Source organism: Prunus mume, linkage group LG3, assembly GCF_029339155.1.
Source record: "Prunus mume cultivar Tortuosa linkage group LG3, ASM2933915v1, whole genome shotgun sequence".
Classification (NCBI taxonomy): domain Eukaryota; kingdom Viridiplantae; phylum Streptophyta; class Magnoliopsida; order Rosales; family Rosaceae; genus Prunus; species Prunus mume.
In genome coordinates, this window is record NC_142700.1 from 25,808,725 (window position 1) to 25,823,155 (window position 14,431).

Genomic DNA, 14,431 nt, shown 5'->3' on the forward strand with positions numbered 1-14,431 from the left:
AGGGAAGTGACTGAAGTCGGATTTGGTGATGGAAATCGAGTGGTTAGGTGCAAACATTCTCACAAGTGTTCTTACAACTTGAGGTCGGATCACCAACCACCAGACTAGGGCATTAAATGTGTTCCCACGACTAAGGGCGAACCCACGATCGAGCGGTGGCAAGATTTACCAGGTTATGGGATCACCGCCATACTTCACGATCCCAAATGTCGATTTGACTACCTGCCCCGTCAGGCTCCACCACGCAGAGTCTTTTGGCCTCGATTGTCCCTCCAGGACTCCTCCTATAAATACTAAGCTCGGACTACATTCAAAGGGTTCAAAAACCAAACCAAAAGCCTCCCACAGAGCAAATTATATTTTCTGTAATGCACTTTCAATACCTTTTTGCTTTCCTAGGAGTAGTGGTAGATTGTAAGGAAAATCCATTCATCAATATATCATACGACCATTGATTTTCAAGGCGCCGGAGCACTATCTTTGTTATCATCTCATTCACCCCATATATCATCGACAGTCGCTCTCAGAACAGCGCGACCGCCTAAAACCGCCACCAACACCACCACTAAGCGACCTTGTAGCTCAAGCCGTGAACGTGGTAGAGATCGGTTCCTCTCTCGGCCTGTCGTTTGATTAAGTCGAACTCAAAGCAGGTAGCATCATTTAACCATCTTCTACCCAAACCTCATCACCAACTCGGGCGGTGAGCCGTCTTTGCGCGCGCCTGCACTTTACATCAAAAGAAGGCGTCACGTGTTCGCCACATCCCCTCGGCTCGGAGCACCAGGCCGTGAGATTTGAAAATAATTGAAAATAATTAAAATTATAAATTTAAGCATTGAAAAAAATGGGTACTCACCACATCTTCAAGATTGGAGCCACTCACATGCCTTGCATTGACCTTTGTTATACATGCCTTCCAAAGAAACATTGTTGGTTGATGATCTTGAACCGAGAAGCAATAGCTTGCGGTGATCGTACCCCGGCTCCTCTCATGCCCGGATCATTTTCCAAAAAAATTTTGTACACACGCAACCAAAATGAGTCGTTTGATTGATTCGTGCCAATAGCCCCATCTTCAGAAACAGAAACCCACCCTCTGCACAATGCCTCATCTTCTTGTGGTTTCCAATTCACACCTCTTTGGGGTTTTGGGGCCATTCTCAACAAGAATGAATGTAGAATGAAAAATTATAACAAAGGGAGAAAGGAAAAAAATGATTTTTGGTGGATTATTTACCAAATAAATGACTATTTATAGAGTTTGGAATAAGTTTTGGGGTTGTATTTGACTTAGATTAATTAAAAATATTAATTTGACCGTTGGATTTAAATTTGAGCCATTGGATGTGAAATTTTACTGTTGAGATTGCCTAAAATGAATCAAAATTGTTGATTTTATAGCTGTTGGAATATATAAATAAATAAATAAATAAATAAAAACAACATAACATATTTTTTTGAAAAAGTAGCCGTTGGCTATCAATAAAGGAATGAGAATTTGCTTTTCCCACTTGTCAGCGGGCCCAACATCAAATGGCCATCACGTGGGCTTCCAGCATTCAATAAAAAAAATATAAATTAAAGCAGATTTTGGGCCCATGAATTTATCAGTCCAGGCATAAATCATACTAGAATTCCAGTCCAGTTTTGATATTTCTCAAATTTTCAAGCTAACAGCTCGTTTCGATGTTCATTCGCTAATACAAAAACCAATAAGCGAGGGTAATTTTATAATTTTCTATTCCAAAATCCCTACCTACCCTGGCATCGTCTCTTCATTTCGCTTCATCTGAGCATCTCTGCACAGTTTGCAACATTGCTTCATTTTCTCTCTCTCAACTTCATCTTCTCTTCTTCTTGCCATCTCTCTCTCGCTTTCTCTCTCTCAATCTTCCTTTCCCAAAACCTCTCTCAAGCTTTGAAATTTGAATTTTTTGCTAGGCAATTTTCTTTTTTATTGAGATTTTCTCAACAATCTAGACACGTGCTAGTGGGTTTGATTCATTTGTTACTTATTTTGTCGGTTTGCTGCCGATTTGCTTATATCTTATAACTCCAATTGTGATTTATTGGTCTTCATTTATTATGTTTTGTGAAATTTTAGTTTTATGGATCTGGGCTTGGTATTTTGTGAAGTTGAGAGGATGTTGATTAATGAGTGTGTTTTTAGTTTTTAAAATGAGCTTGAATTGATATATTCATAGTTCGATTATGTTGGGTTAAGTGGAGGGGAGATATGTTGTGTCATTAATGGAGGTTTAAATATATATATATATATATTTTTTTTGTCATATGGAGGTTTATATGTTTGTCTCTTTCTTCGAGCTCAAATTCTCCAAGTTTCTTTTACCTAATTTTGGGTAAAATTTCAGCATAGATTGATTGAGTAATTAGGATTTGGGGAGGAAGAGAGAAAGAGGAGAGGGTTGATTGTACGTGGTTTCATTTTATATATATATATATATATATATATTATTTTTTAATTCTTAGCGGGTGAAACGAGTCGTGTCGTGTGATTCGTGTTTAATATTTTCCACCCGTTTTCTTAACGGGTCGTGTTGTGTCATGTCAACCTGTTAAGAAAAGTGGGTTGGCACGAACACAACACAAATCCCAAGTCTACTCTAGGGCACTTAGGGTTGAACATTCACGTAGCTCAACCTAGGGTTTAGGGTTAGTATGACGTAACTAGACCTAACCCTAGTTAGTTGAGTATGTTTTGTGGTAGCTTTTAACAAGTGGTTTGTTGTCGGACTAGGGAATCCAATAACCCAAGCAAGGTGTTAACGACGTTGTGGTTCGGTGATGGACTTTGTGGGAGCAAGCTCCATTTTAGAATCCAAGTAGGGGGACTCATTCCTGAACTTGTATTTTCATGCATGTACTATGATAATAGATATTGATGCATGAGAAAATTTCATAATTTGTCATTGTCATGGGATGCATGGTTTTGATGATATTATAGGCACCAACTTTGTGAGTTAATGGTGTTCCAATTATAATGTTCTTATGGGCATAGGCTGCGTGCGTTAACATTATTCATATTAGGATGACTTGAGAGAGAGGGGTTGTTAGAAGTACACCTTGAAAGCCAATCATTAGATGAAATCTTTCATGGAAACTTCTTTTAAATCAACCATTTTGGTTAACACGAAAGGGCAAGTATGTCAACTCAGGTAACTGTCCATACGTGACCATTTACCTATTGGACAAGTCTATGGATTCAGGAGATAAGAAAAGTGATCTAAATAGGTTAGATGCAAAGGGACCTTTCCCTATAACTCAAACCAAAATGTTCCCGGTCATAGGAATGTTCAATTGGGCATTGATGAACCGCAAAGACCGATACACACTATGTCTGCTCAACTAGAAGGATGACTAGTCTCCAGTCATTCGTGTGTGGACACTAAGATAAGTGCATAGGTGCTCGCTAGAGAGTGAGTTCACTGAACGCGATCAAACTAGGGTCCAAGAGAACGGGACTGTTATATTTAGTACTATATATAAACACCAAGATTAAAAGTGATATAATCTAATCATTGGGGAAAAAGTTAGAGACCCTACCTCGTGTCCAAGAAGCTAAAATGACGAAATTACCCTTCGGCGGTTGCCGGTTCTCTCTAGTTCCTAGATTTTTTTTAAAAAATTTAAATAACATAAATGAGATTAGAAATTCTAATTTTATAAAAAGACTTTTTCTCTTAACATAGCGAGTGCACCCCACTCTCCAAGTAAAAACCCTCAAAACGACCCGAAACCTATATCATCATACTCGGATCGAGAAATTGAGCGGATGGACTAAAAATATGGCGTCAGAGGCTGCCAGAACAGCTGCCACTCACCAGAGCTGCGAGTGGGCTTGTTTTTGGGTTACTGTTCATCGTCTTCCCAAAAAAATCCTACAACTTCCCTTGTTTTTCATACTAAATCCCAAATGTTTTGAGACATTTTGACCAACTAAACGTCAATGAAAATGGGCAAACTTATTGTGGTTTTGAAGCTTAATACCTCTAGTTTCTAACCCAACAAACCATACTGAAAACGGAGTTAAAACGAAGGAGAAAACCAGCTCCAAAGTTTGGCTTGTAGCCGGTTTTCCGTAGCAAACATATTTGTTTCCAAACTTTGCACATGTGTTTGATGTATCAAAACTCAACCAAATTCGACGAAACCAATTTGTTTTTGTTCCTTGCTATGCCTAGTTTAAAACCCAAAATGACTTCCTCAAACACTCAAAGTATTGGGAGAAAAAGAGAGCCAAAGAGAGGCTCGCGGGCTGAAAATTTCCAGAAAATGACATTTTCCAAATTTGGTTCTAAGTTGTTTTCAACCATTCTAACATCCCCATGTTGTTCTTAAGGATTCTAAAACTCTTCTAAACTTCATATCTATCAATCAAACTCATCAAAAACTCAAAATGGAACCAAATCAACAACACCCACACTTGAAAAATTGCTCTATCCACCCAACCCGAAAATAGAAGTTCGAACTCTTCCAATTCAATTTGTCTAACACTCATGTGACTCAAATTACTCTTTAAGAGACTAAAATCACACAACCACAAGGTTAAAACAAAATTGTTTGAAATTGACTCACCTTAGAGATTTTTTCTTCTCTTCTTCACCCAAATTCCATCCCCTTCATCCTACAATCTTTTCTTAGTTTAAGAAATTATTACCCTTAGCCTAGACTAGGTGATTCATTCCTATTAGGTGAACAACTCACCCCAATTTGAGATCAAGATCAGATTTTTGAAGGGAATGTATAAGGAAATGGGGGAAGGATGAAGGTTTTGCTTACACGTTGCCTCTTCTTCTTTTTTTTCTTTTTTTTTTAAATTTTTTTTATAAACTCATAACTAAGGTTAAATAAATAATTTTTTTAATTATTATTATTTTTTTAAATTTAATTTTTTTCCCCAGATGTTACAATATGGAACATCAATCTTTTGAGTCTCAAGATCCTTTGAAAGGTTTTGTCTTTAGATTCTAGAATTTTGTTTGAAGTCTTCTGTTGCCTAACAAATGAATATTTGATAAACTAGATGTCTAAATAAACATTTATTTTTGAGGAAAACACAATCTTTCCTTAAGGGGCCACATAGCGATGATTAGCTTAGGATAGCCTATGAGTTGTAGCTAGTGAAACGGACACTTGTTACTTTGCCATTCGTGGTAAGAGTAGTTGGCCTTATGGATCGGTCATCATTTGATGTTACTAGGATCTCAAAAACTGTTTATCATTTGATGCTACTAGGATCTCAAAAACTGTTTATCATTTGATGTTTCTAGGATCCCGAAAACTATTTGTGAAAGCTGTGTGAGCATATCAAATTATTTGTAATCTAATAACTATTTTTGTTGTGCATTGGTTAAAATGTTTTTAGTGTACAATATTAACATGCAATTAATTTAACCAAATTACTTTCAAACTTGGTCATGGTGCCCCTCTATTAGGTAAATGAACATATGTAATGCTCACCACTATATTTTGGTGTAGATTACGTTCAAGTCGACTCTCTAGACATTGATTAGGCCAGTGGCTTGGCGGTGGAGGCTTGTCAATCTTTTGTTCTTTGCTTCTCGTTACTTGCAAGTCAAGAAACCCATCTTTTGTCATCTTAGTTTTGTAATGTGTTGTATATTTTGATATTGTAAATCCTTTTGAGCTTTGTGGCTTGTATCTATTCAGTCTAGGGTTGAGTTTTTGAACTTCTTTAGTTTTGTATCTTTTGAGTGAGGTTACATGTGAAGTTAAACTCTTATAATTGTTGGGGTAAGTACTTATGCAAATATTTCACGTTAAAATATTTAGTTTAATGTTTCTTTGTCATTGAAATACTCTGATCTAGCCTGTGCCATCCCAAAATAAAAAAGGGCTTAATGTATTGTGAGAACACTTGGAAATATAACACTCTGATAGGTGAGTGTTGTATTTTCAAGATTCTCAAGGTATGTGCCGCTAGAACTTAGATTTTGCGGTGTTATGATTCGTATTAAATATAAAAAAAAAGGTTAGATTATTTTGGCGTACCTTATGATTCATTTCTGCAATGTTTTCAACATCTTAATTCTACTAACTCAAATGCCTTACTTTCTAATTCTATTGAGAGCTTAGTGTTATGATGTTTGATTTCAACATTATGACATTGCTTTGTCAATATAGGAGCATTTTTGCTCACTACTTTAACTCAAGGTGTATCCTTACCACCATTCTCAACACTTTACATGTGTCTATTGTTTAAGGATACATCTTGAGTTAAAGTGGTGAGCAAAAATATTTCCTTGTCAATATATCGTGGCACTGTTACGTGCTCGATTTTCAGGGCATGGAACATAACTTCTCCAAATTTAAATTTTTTAGGTCCATTTGTTAAGTAACCATGTGTTTGGTAAAAATAAAATCTCCCGATTATTTTAAAAGTAGCGGCCTTTTGACAATAACTTTTAGAAGTAGGCTCTATGTTCCTTTTCAAAGTTGCTTTCAAAAGCGAAATGAGCCTTTAATGAATTTTTTAATTCCCAAAATCCCATCATTAATTTTTAAAAATGATATCACCTCCACCTTCACATCTAACTCCACCACCCCCACCACCACCATCACCACCTCTACCACCACCTCCTCCACTACCACCACCACATTGCCACCTCCTCCTCCTCCTTCTCAACCTCCACCACCTCCACCTCCACCTTCACAACCGCCATCCCCACCACCACCATTACCAGAACCACCACTTCCACCTTCATCACCACCTCTTTCACCACCACCTTCATTTGCATCTCTTTCACCACCACCTCTAATACCACCACTGCCACCACATGATTAGCATATAACACTTTCAATATCATGTCTATTTTAGTTATTATTCATAGTTACAACAACATCATACTAAAATTTATCAAATGATTTTAACATTATTTTTTGTACTAACAACACTTCAAAAAAATTATTTACCAAACATAAACTGCTTTACTTTTTTTTTTGGTTGAGAATACTGCTTTAACTTTTTAATAAGTAAAAGCAATCGCAAAGTGGCCCTTATTACTAGTGTTGTCCCACTAGAATTTTCCAGAAGAAAATCTGATTCATGGGTTGAGGGGGTTTTGAGGGAAAGCCAGAGAGAAAAATGAATAAAACGACTTCATCACAAGGAAGGAGAAGGAAGACGTGGTAGCATAGCATCTCCATTTTTCTGGTTTGAGTTAGTTCTGAGTGTGGAATTATGTGGATTTGCAGAACGAGGACGAGAGTGAATTTGGGTTGCTTAGCGAGAAGAAGGTGGTTGAGCAGTGGCAGTGGGAGTGAGGAGGAAGTGAAGGGGAAGAGGATCGCAGCGGTGTGGGGGAACGGGGACTATGGGAGGCTTGGGCTCGGGAGCTTGGACTCTCAGTGGAAGCCTGCCCCTTTGCTTCCCTCAGCCTTTGGCGACCAATGCCTTGAAGCCATCGCTTGCGGTGGCGCTCACACTCTCTTCTTAACCCGCACCGGCCGCCTTTATGCGACTGGTCTCAATGATTTTGGACAGCTTGGAGTTCATGATGATATAGCTTATACTAATAAGCCCCTAGAGGTTTCTGGAATTGACAAGGAAATTGTTCAAATTTCAGCTGGGTATCATCACTCTTGTGCCATTACAGGTATTTTCCATTCAAAATTAACCGTAAGTGTTTTGCTTGCAAATTGCAATAAAGATTTTGCATTTAATTGTATGGTTTTCTGGCTATGAGATGATGTATCCCATGGGAGGGGAGGGGGAGAGGTTTTGGACCAATGTTTTAACTGTTAATTATGCTCAAGTTGGTAAAATCATGGTAATTTAGACTTGCATTTCTGAAATAGTGAACTGCCTATCTGATCCTGTATAGGCATTTCAGCATCGAATGCATGCGGAAAGTTGTTATACAGGATTTTATTTTCATTTGATGAATGTGACTTGCCCTCTCTTTGTTTTTTCCCTTCCTTTCCCTGTAGTGGAAATGCATTTTTCTTCATCAACTACTTTGATATGTCCTGCAGCAGAAGGAGAATTGTACATGTGGGGGAAGAACTCAAATGGGCAACTGGGCCTCGGAAAAAGTAAAAATCTACTTTATATTGATTCTCTAATAGTTCATCTTAGTTTCTAAGTTGTGAAATTCTATACTTTAGTTAAGCACTTCACCAACTCAGTTTTTTAGCCATTGAAAAAGCAAAACAGGACAGATTGGAACTTGTATTGATTCTCTTCATATGCAGGAGCGGCAAAAGCAGTTTCTCTTCCAACCAAAGTTGAATGCTTGGCTGGAATCACCATGAAGATGGCAGCTTTGGGATCAGAGCACTCAGTGGCTGTTGCTGGTATATGATTTTATTTTTGGTCAACTTTGCTAGTCACATACAATCATTATATTCTTTTTCTGTTTAAACCTCATTTATTATTTATACATCCTTCATCAGATGGGGGCGAGTCCTTGAGTTGGGGAGGAGGCTCTGGAAGACTTGGTCATGGCCACGAATCAGGCATTCTAGGAATTTTCAAAAGTACCAGGTGGTATTTGATTTCTTTTATTGCACTATTTAGCTATATAAATAGACATATTTTTCTCTTTGGTACGTTGGAATGAACAAATGGTTAGGAATTTAGTTAGGAAGTTGAGTTCGATTAGCCTGCAACCAGCTATGTAAGCTGAGAAAATGGGCAGAGGGGAATCATGTTGCTGATTATTATTGATTTGTAATTAGTTTGTTTAGCAATAAAAACTACGTTAAGGGTTCTATCAGGTCTAAGGATCGAAACCTGTGCTGTACCAATTTCATGCAAGGCAGTAGTGCGGAGCTGCTGTCCAGCGGCTGTAACAGTGCCAAATTACTGTAGAATAGGGATCCCAGCGGTAAACAAAAGAAATCTAGAAGACAGAACCAATAAAATTGAAGTTAAAATGAAGATAATTGAGTTCTAAGGTAACAAACCCAAGAGAAAATCTTTAATCTGATGTTCTTTTATTATATTGATTAAAAAACTGAATACAAAAAGATCTTAAAAGACTATTCTAGTAGGTTTCAGCAGCCCTCCTAGCATCCTACCCTTTTATTATTAGGATAACTAATAAATCCTAGCCCTACGAGGATTACTTAATAAATCCTAGCCCTATTAGGACTACTCAAATAACATAAAATAAAACATGATAGTTAAAAGAACTAAAACACCCAAATCATCTAGAACCCTAGCCTAGTTGGCTAGTGGGCCCAATTGGTGTTGGAAAGCCTTTTAGATGCTCCTGCATCAAGTACTCATTATAGACAATGGGCACACAAAGAGTGTGTTGGACATGCTGCATGGGCACGTCTCCCTTCGGGAAGTGCATATTATCTATTAATAATTTTGGGTTCCATATTCTCTTTCATACCAATAATTGCCTTTTGCAGCGAATATACACCAAGGCTTATCAAGAAACTTGAAGGGACCAAGGTATCAATACTGGCTGAACTATCAAGTTGCTGATTCATATTACCGTACCTAAACATATCTGCTAGTACTTGGTTAATGTTTTTGTTTCATCTTAAATGTTATAAATGCATAGGTTAAAAAAGTTGCTGCTGGAATGCTGCATTCAGCATGCATTGATGGTACTTTTTGGCCTTTTTATGGTGATCCTTTTTTGTGGTATGGCTTTGCGTGCTGAATCTAAAAGATTGTTGTTATATCATTTGCTTTTCCATATTTTCAGAAAATGGATCCGTATTCATATTTGATGAAAGAGCTCTAGATAAAGTGGTAAGTCAAAGATGGTGATTTAAATGATGTTGAACATCATAAACAGGGGTAGAGCCAGGGTCTTGTTTTACTGGGTGCACTGCAAGCATTTATATTGTAATGTTGGCTTTTGCAAAGTGAAAGTCTCTAGTTAGACGATTGAAGTCTATTAGTAAACCACAATGAATACTTTTGAAAATTTTCTTGTAGTTTAATTGTTTTACCTAAGCAAGAGAAAAATACTAAAAAGTCCTAGAAAAGTAACTTTCAATTCTTTTTAAACCAATGATTATAATCAAACCACAAAATGACGTTAAGAAAACTCATAAATTTTCAAATTCAGGACATGTATATCATAGGAAAATCAATTGTTATAAGGAAATATGCTTTGTATGCCAAATTTGGTCATAATTCTTTTTACTGAAAAATAGGGGTCTGGAACGAGGAGCAAACTGCCCAGCTCAGAAGAAGTTGCATGTGGTGGCTATCACACATGCGTCTTAACAAGTAATTGATTATCTTTTCATCTTTCTAAATTAAGTTGATCGTCATCATAACATTCATCATCAGTGATTCATCACTATCACCATCACCATCATCAACATTATTGTCATTCATAATTTTTCATCTTATCATCATCTTCTTCTAAGGAAAAACAAGTTCATACCATCACCAACCAAACTCACATCGTATGAGATTGATTCATAATTAATTAAGGGCTACCCATGAAGGATGAGTCTTAACACATCGCATGAGATGTTGGCACACAATTTACATCAACATGCAATGAGCTCAGTTCCTCTCTTTCTTTTTCTGATGAAAGACATTTATATCTGCACCAAAATATTTTATTTAGAAACAATCCTTAAGTTGAGTTGCCTATTCCTTAATAGGGTTGACAGTGGTAAAGGAAAAAAAACCCAGTGTTTGCACGTTCCTTCTTCTGAATTAATGATGCCTGTGATATGGAAGTACCTTGATACTCTACAGGCCTTCTCAGTTTCATTTTAAATTTTTTAAGATTTCAGAATTACTTTTGTATAATTAGTTGTGCATTTTCATCCTTTCCATTCTGCATTTTACTCTCTTTATTCACTCCAATCATCAGTTGCACTTTAGCCTCTAAGTGCTTTATCTTACTATGCCATTTTTCTTTTCATGTAGGTGGTGGAGACCTGTACAGTTGGGGTTCAAATGAAAATGGGTGCCTTGGCGTTGGGTATAATCCACTTCTTTAGTTTTTATTTATTTTTTAATTTTTTTGCTGCAACATGTGCTTCAAATATTTTTGAGTGCTGCTTGAAACATTTTTTCAAGTCTGCTAATAGTTACAGTTTCAGCATTCAGAATGTTGATATCAATGTTGGTTTATTGATTGGTTTATTCATATATTTTGGTGTTCAGTACTACAGATGCTTATCATCAGCCAGAAAGAGTTCAGGGTCCTTTTTTGAAATATCCTGTCGTCAAGGTTTACACTTCACTTTATTCAGACTAATTGCTTTTGGGTTTCTTGTATAACATTGTTTGCTCATGGAAACAGCATAGCATGCTTTTATTCCTGATGCTCTTTTGGCATTCTCTTAATCATCTTTTGAGTTATGAGGTTGGGAAATAAATGAGAAGATAATTTGTCTCAGTGACTATAAATAACCAAAATTGGACTTGCCAAATCTAATATTCATATGCTTAATGTACTTTATAATTTAAATCTGATAGCTTCAACAAATGTGCATATACAGGTTTCTTGTGGTTGGAAGCATACTGCAGCAATTTCTGGTAAGAACATTATTTATGGTTAAAACCAGATTGCATCGTCTTTGGAGTAGAAATGTAAATTTATTGCTTTACACAGTATTGCTTCATAGTGGACATGCAGTTCACTCCAACAGTATAGCAAGTCTCCAAAAAGAAACTATAGACTAAACAGAAAATTAACACACAGCTGACTTCCAATCTGTCAAAATATCAAGGAAAAAAGAAAGAAAAAGAAGATAGGTCCCTAAACTCTGAAGAGACTGATGCCACAATGGAAGACCAAAATCTGACTTTGTCCCATAACTCTTCCACCACATGGCCGCTATAATCTTCAAAAATCCTTTTGTTCCTTTCCATCCAAATAACTGAAATCATGGCTACCATGCCTGAAAGAACTTTAACCTTCTTACCAGCCCTTTTAACACCTTATGCCTTTCACATAACAAAGAAAAACTGCCCACTAGAATTATCCAACACAAGTGAACGTCCCTAAACAGCTTCAACCAGACTACCCCCAGCCTCTCCTTATACATCATCCACCGTTGAGGAGAAAGAAAACATTCTTTCTTGTCCTTTAACATGTCACATTTTAACTTACCACGCACCACAATCCGATAAAATACTCCAAATCAGACCAAATGGTATAAAAACTGGAAAATCTAAATTATCACTTACAAAATCCATTAAAAAATTTGCTCAAAAAGCTTCTCGGAAGATTCTATTCTCCACCCTCTTGCAGCACCCCTCATAGGATGTAAACAAGCATTTTCCAGTATCAGCAACATTGAGGCGGTTCCCTCCCCACCTTGTCATCATTTAAATTCCTCCTGAACCCAAAGTCCCAAAGGACTAAAGAGAAAGATCAACAAAGCTATGAATGAATTTATTGTGATAACTAGATAGATTATAAAGTTTGGGAAACAAGTTCTTCAACGGATTATCCTCACCTCAACCCAACTGTCTTGCCAAAATCTAACCCTGGCCCAATTCCCTACTACTAACTGACAGCAGCCACATAAAGGTTCATAGCTTTGAGATGTCTTTCGTCCGACTTCAACTGGACCCCCTCAAAACTGACTTTGCGTCACACATGTTCAACAACTACTGGCTTCAAAAGCTTAAGCTGTTCGGGAATGAGCCAACATTGTGTATCAAGCTTACACCATCTCTCATGTGCAGCCCCCATCCTGCACGTGGACAGACAGATAGAGGGGGACAGAGAAACATGTTGTTATAGCCCACCCTGCAACCTGCAAACTATTAAAGAAGTGGGGAATAGGACCTTTTTGGAACCTGGCTATTTCTATTTCCAAAACTCATCCCTACTGACTGAAAGTATTCATCCAGATATATTTTAATTTTTATAATGGCAATTTTATCATTCCTACCACTCACCACCAAGGTATCATCTATATACAGTGACAAAACGGTGGTACCACCTTACATGCATGCAAAGTTAATTATTTTCTCTTCAGAGCTGTACTGTGTGACGGGTTAATTTCTTATTGAACATTATCATAAAAGTGAAAACGTAGCCCAATCCTATTGTGCTTCCATGCTACTTCCTCCTATTTTTTTTCATAGCTTTTTATAAGAACACTATCGATGTCACAATCTATATTGTTGTCCAGTTTTTAGTACTATTATGATGTGGTTTTGTCATGACTTGGTGCTGTAGTCTCTCTCTCTCTCTCCCTCTCCCCTATTTTAAGGCAGCTGGAGTTAATTACGTAAGTTTGTGTTTGTTAACAGAAGGCAATATTTTCACATGGGGTTGGGGAGGTTCCCATGGAACATTTTCTGTAGATGGACATTCTTCTGGAGGACAATTGGTTTGCTTCTAGCTCTCCTCTATAACTTTTTGTTGGGCTTTGGTTTGATACTTTTATTCTGTGAATTAAACTCTTATTTGATTTCCCTTGATTGATAGGGTCATGGAACTGATGTTGACTACATAAGACCTACAAAGGTTACTTTTGGGAAGAATGTGAAAGCACTACAAGTGTCATGTGGATTCAATCACACTGGTACTGTACTTGAATACACCTAAGCTTCAGCCGCTGTAGTCTCAGCATTAAGAAGTGTAGTAACTTCATTCATTCATTCAATGTACATCATTTCATGTCATTCGTCACGAGAGCATCAACCACGCATGGTTATACTATACAAGACTATAGATAACAATTTACGAATTTCTTTTGTGTAGTTTTAGCTATAAATGTATTCATAAAAAAAAAAAAAAATACAAATTATGGGACTCAATTTGTTACAGTGATAGTAATATCATGTACAAAGATTTTCACCACAGTTATTATTGTATTTCATTTGAACAACATTCGTTCTCGGCATCTTTTGTGTTTTATTTGCTGATCAAAGCTTGTTTGGAGTCTAAGAAAATCGACCTGGCAATCCAGATAGTGAGAATGTTGTTATCTTGCGGGATTTGCCCTGGATTGAGCACCTGCATTGCTCTGATTTGGCTTCTTTCACAGCGTCAAGGTGCTTATAGGGAAATTTTTTGATTGAATTGTGAAGTTTTAGAGGGAGATGTGAAAAGGGTTGCTAGGATTAGCCCCAATGTGGAAACTTTCAATGCATTTCTGTTCGGTTTTTATCAGGATGATCCGGTGGAGAAGGTGAGAGATTTGGGACCAAATGGCGGATTGGAATTGCTGTCCTAATGGTTATCGTTATAGTATTTTGCAAAATAGTTTATACCCTAAATCCTAAATTCTTTATTTTAAAATAAGAAATACGCAAGTATGGGAAAAATAAACCGAAAAATACTCCGGACTCCTTACGACAATGCCTTTGATTTTAGAGGGCTAAAATTAGGATTTAATATATTTGAATTTATTACCACCAATAGATCACACAAACCTTAAGGTTATGTTAGGAAACTATAGGTACTATTGTGCTTTATGTAGAAACAATTTT

General features: G+C 37.0%; 1 protein-coding gene across 3 annotated transcripts; it reads left to right on the forward strand.

Moving 5' to 3' along the window:
- The first annotated feature begins 7,058 nt into the window (after positions 1 to 7,058).
- Positions 7,059 to 13,842, forward strand: LOC148919243 (ultraviolet-B receptor UVR8-like). Of its 3 annotated transcripts, none has more exons than XM_089049110.1 (13): positions 7,059 to 7,640; positions 7,975 to 8,079; positions 8,239 to 8,340; positions 8,440 to 8,530; positions 9,409 to 9,451; positions 9,564 to 9,609; positions 9,711 to 9,757; positions 10,168 to 10,243; positions 10,901 to 10,955; positions 11,141 to 11,207; positions 11,479 to 11,515; positions 13,247 to 13,326; positions 13,425 to 13,842. In XM_089049110.1, the coding sequence occupies exons 1-13, from the start codon at positions 7,226 to 7,228 to the stop codon at positions 13,542 to 13,544; spliced, it is 1,284 nt and encodes a 427-aa protein (XP_088905236.1). In that variant the 5' UTR covers positions 7,059 to 7,225; the 3' UTR covers positions 13,545 to 13,842. The 3 variants fall into 3 exon arrangements, with proteins under 3 accessions (XP_088905236.1, XP_088905239.1, XP_088905237.1); XM_089049113.1 differs by having other exon boundaries at positions 8,023 to 8,079; XM_089049111.1 differs by having other exon boundaries at positions 7,061 to 7,640; positions 8,020 to 8,079.
- Positions 13,843 to 14,431: the final 589 nt, after the last annotated feature.

Bases quoted from the DNA above. Each gene is read 5' to 3' on its own strand.
- LOC148919243 (XM_089049110.1), top strand. From the start codon at position 7,226: ATGTGGATTTGCAGAACGAGGACGAGAGTGAATTTGGGTTGCTTAGCG. The intron at 9,452-9,563 runs GTATCAATACTG...ATAAATGCATAG, and splicing joins AGAAACTTGAAGGGACCAAG to GTTAAAAAAGTTGCTGCTGG. The intron at 10,956-11,140 runs GTATAATCCACT...TTTGGTGTTCAG, and splicing joins AATGGGTGCCTTGGCGTTGG to TACTACAGATGCTTATCATC.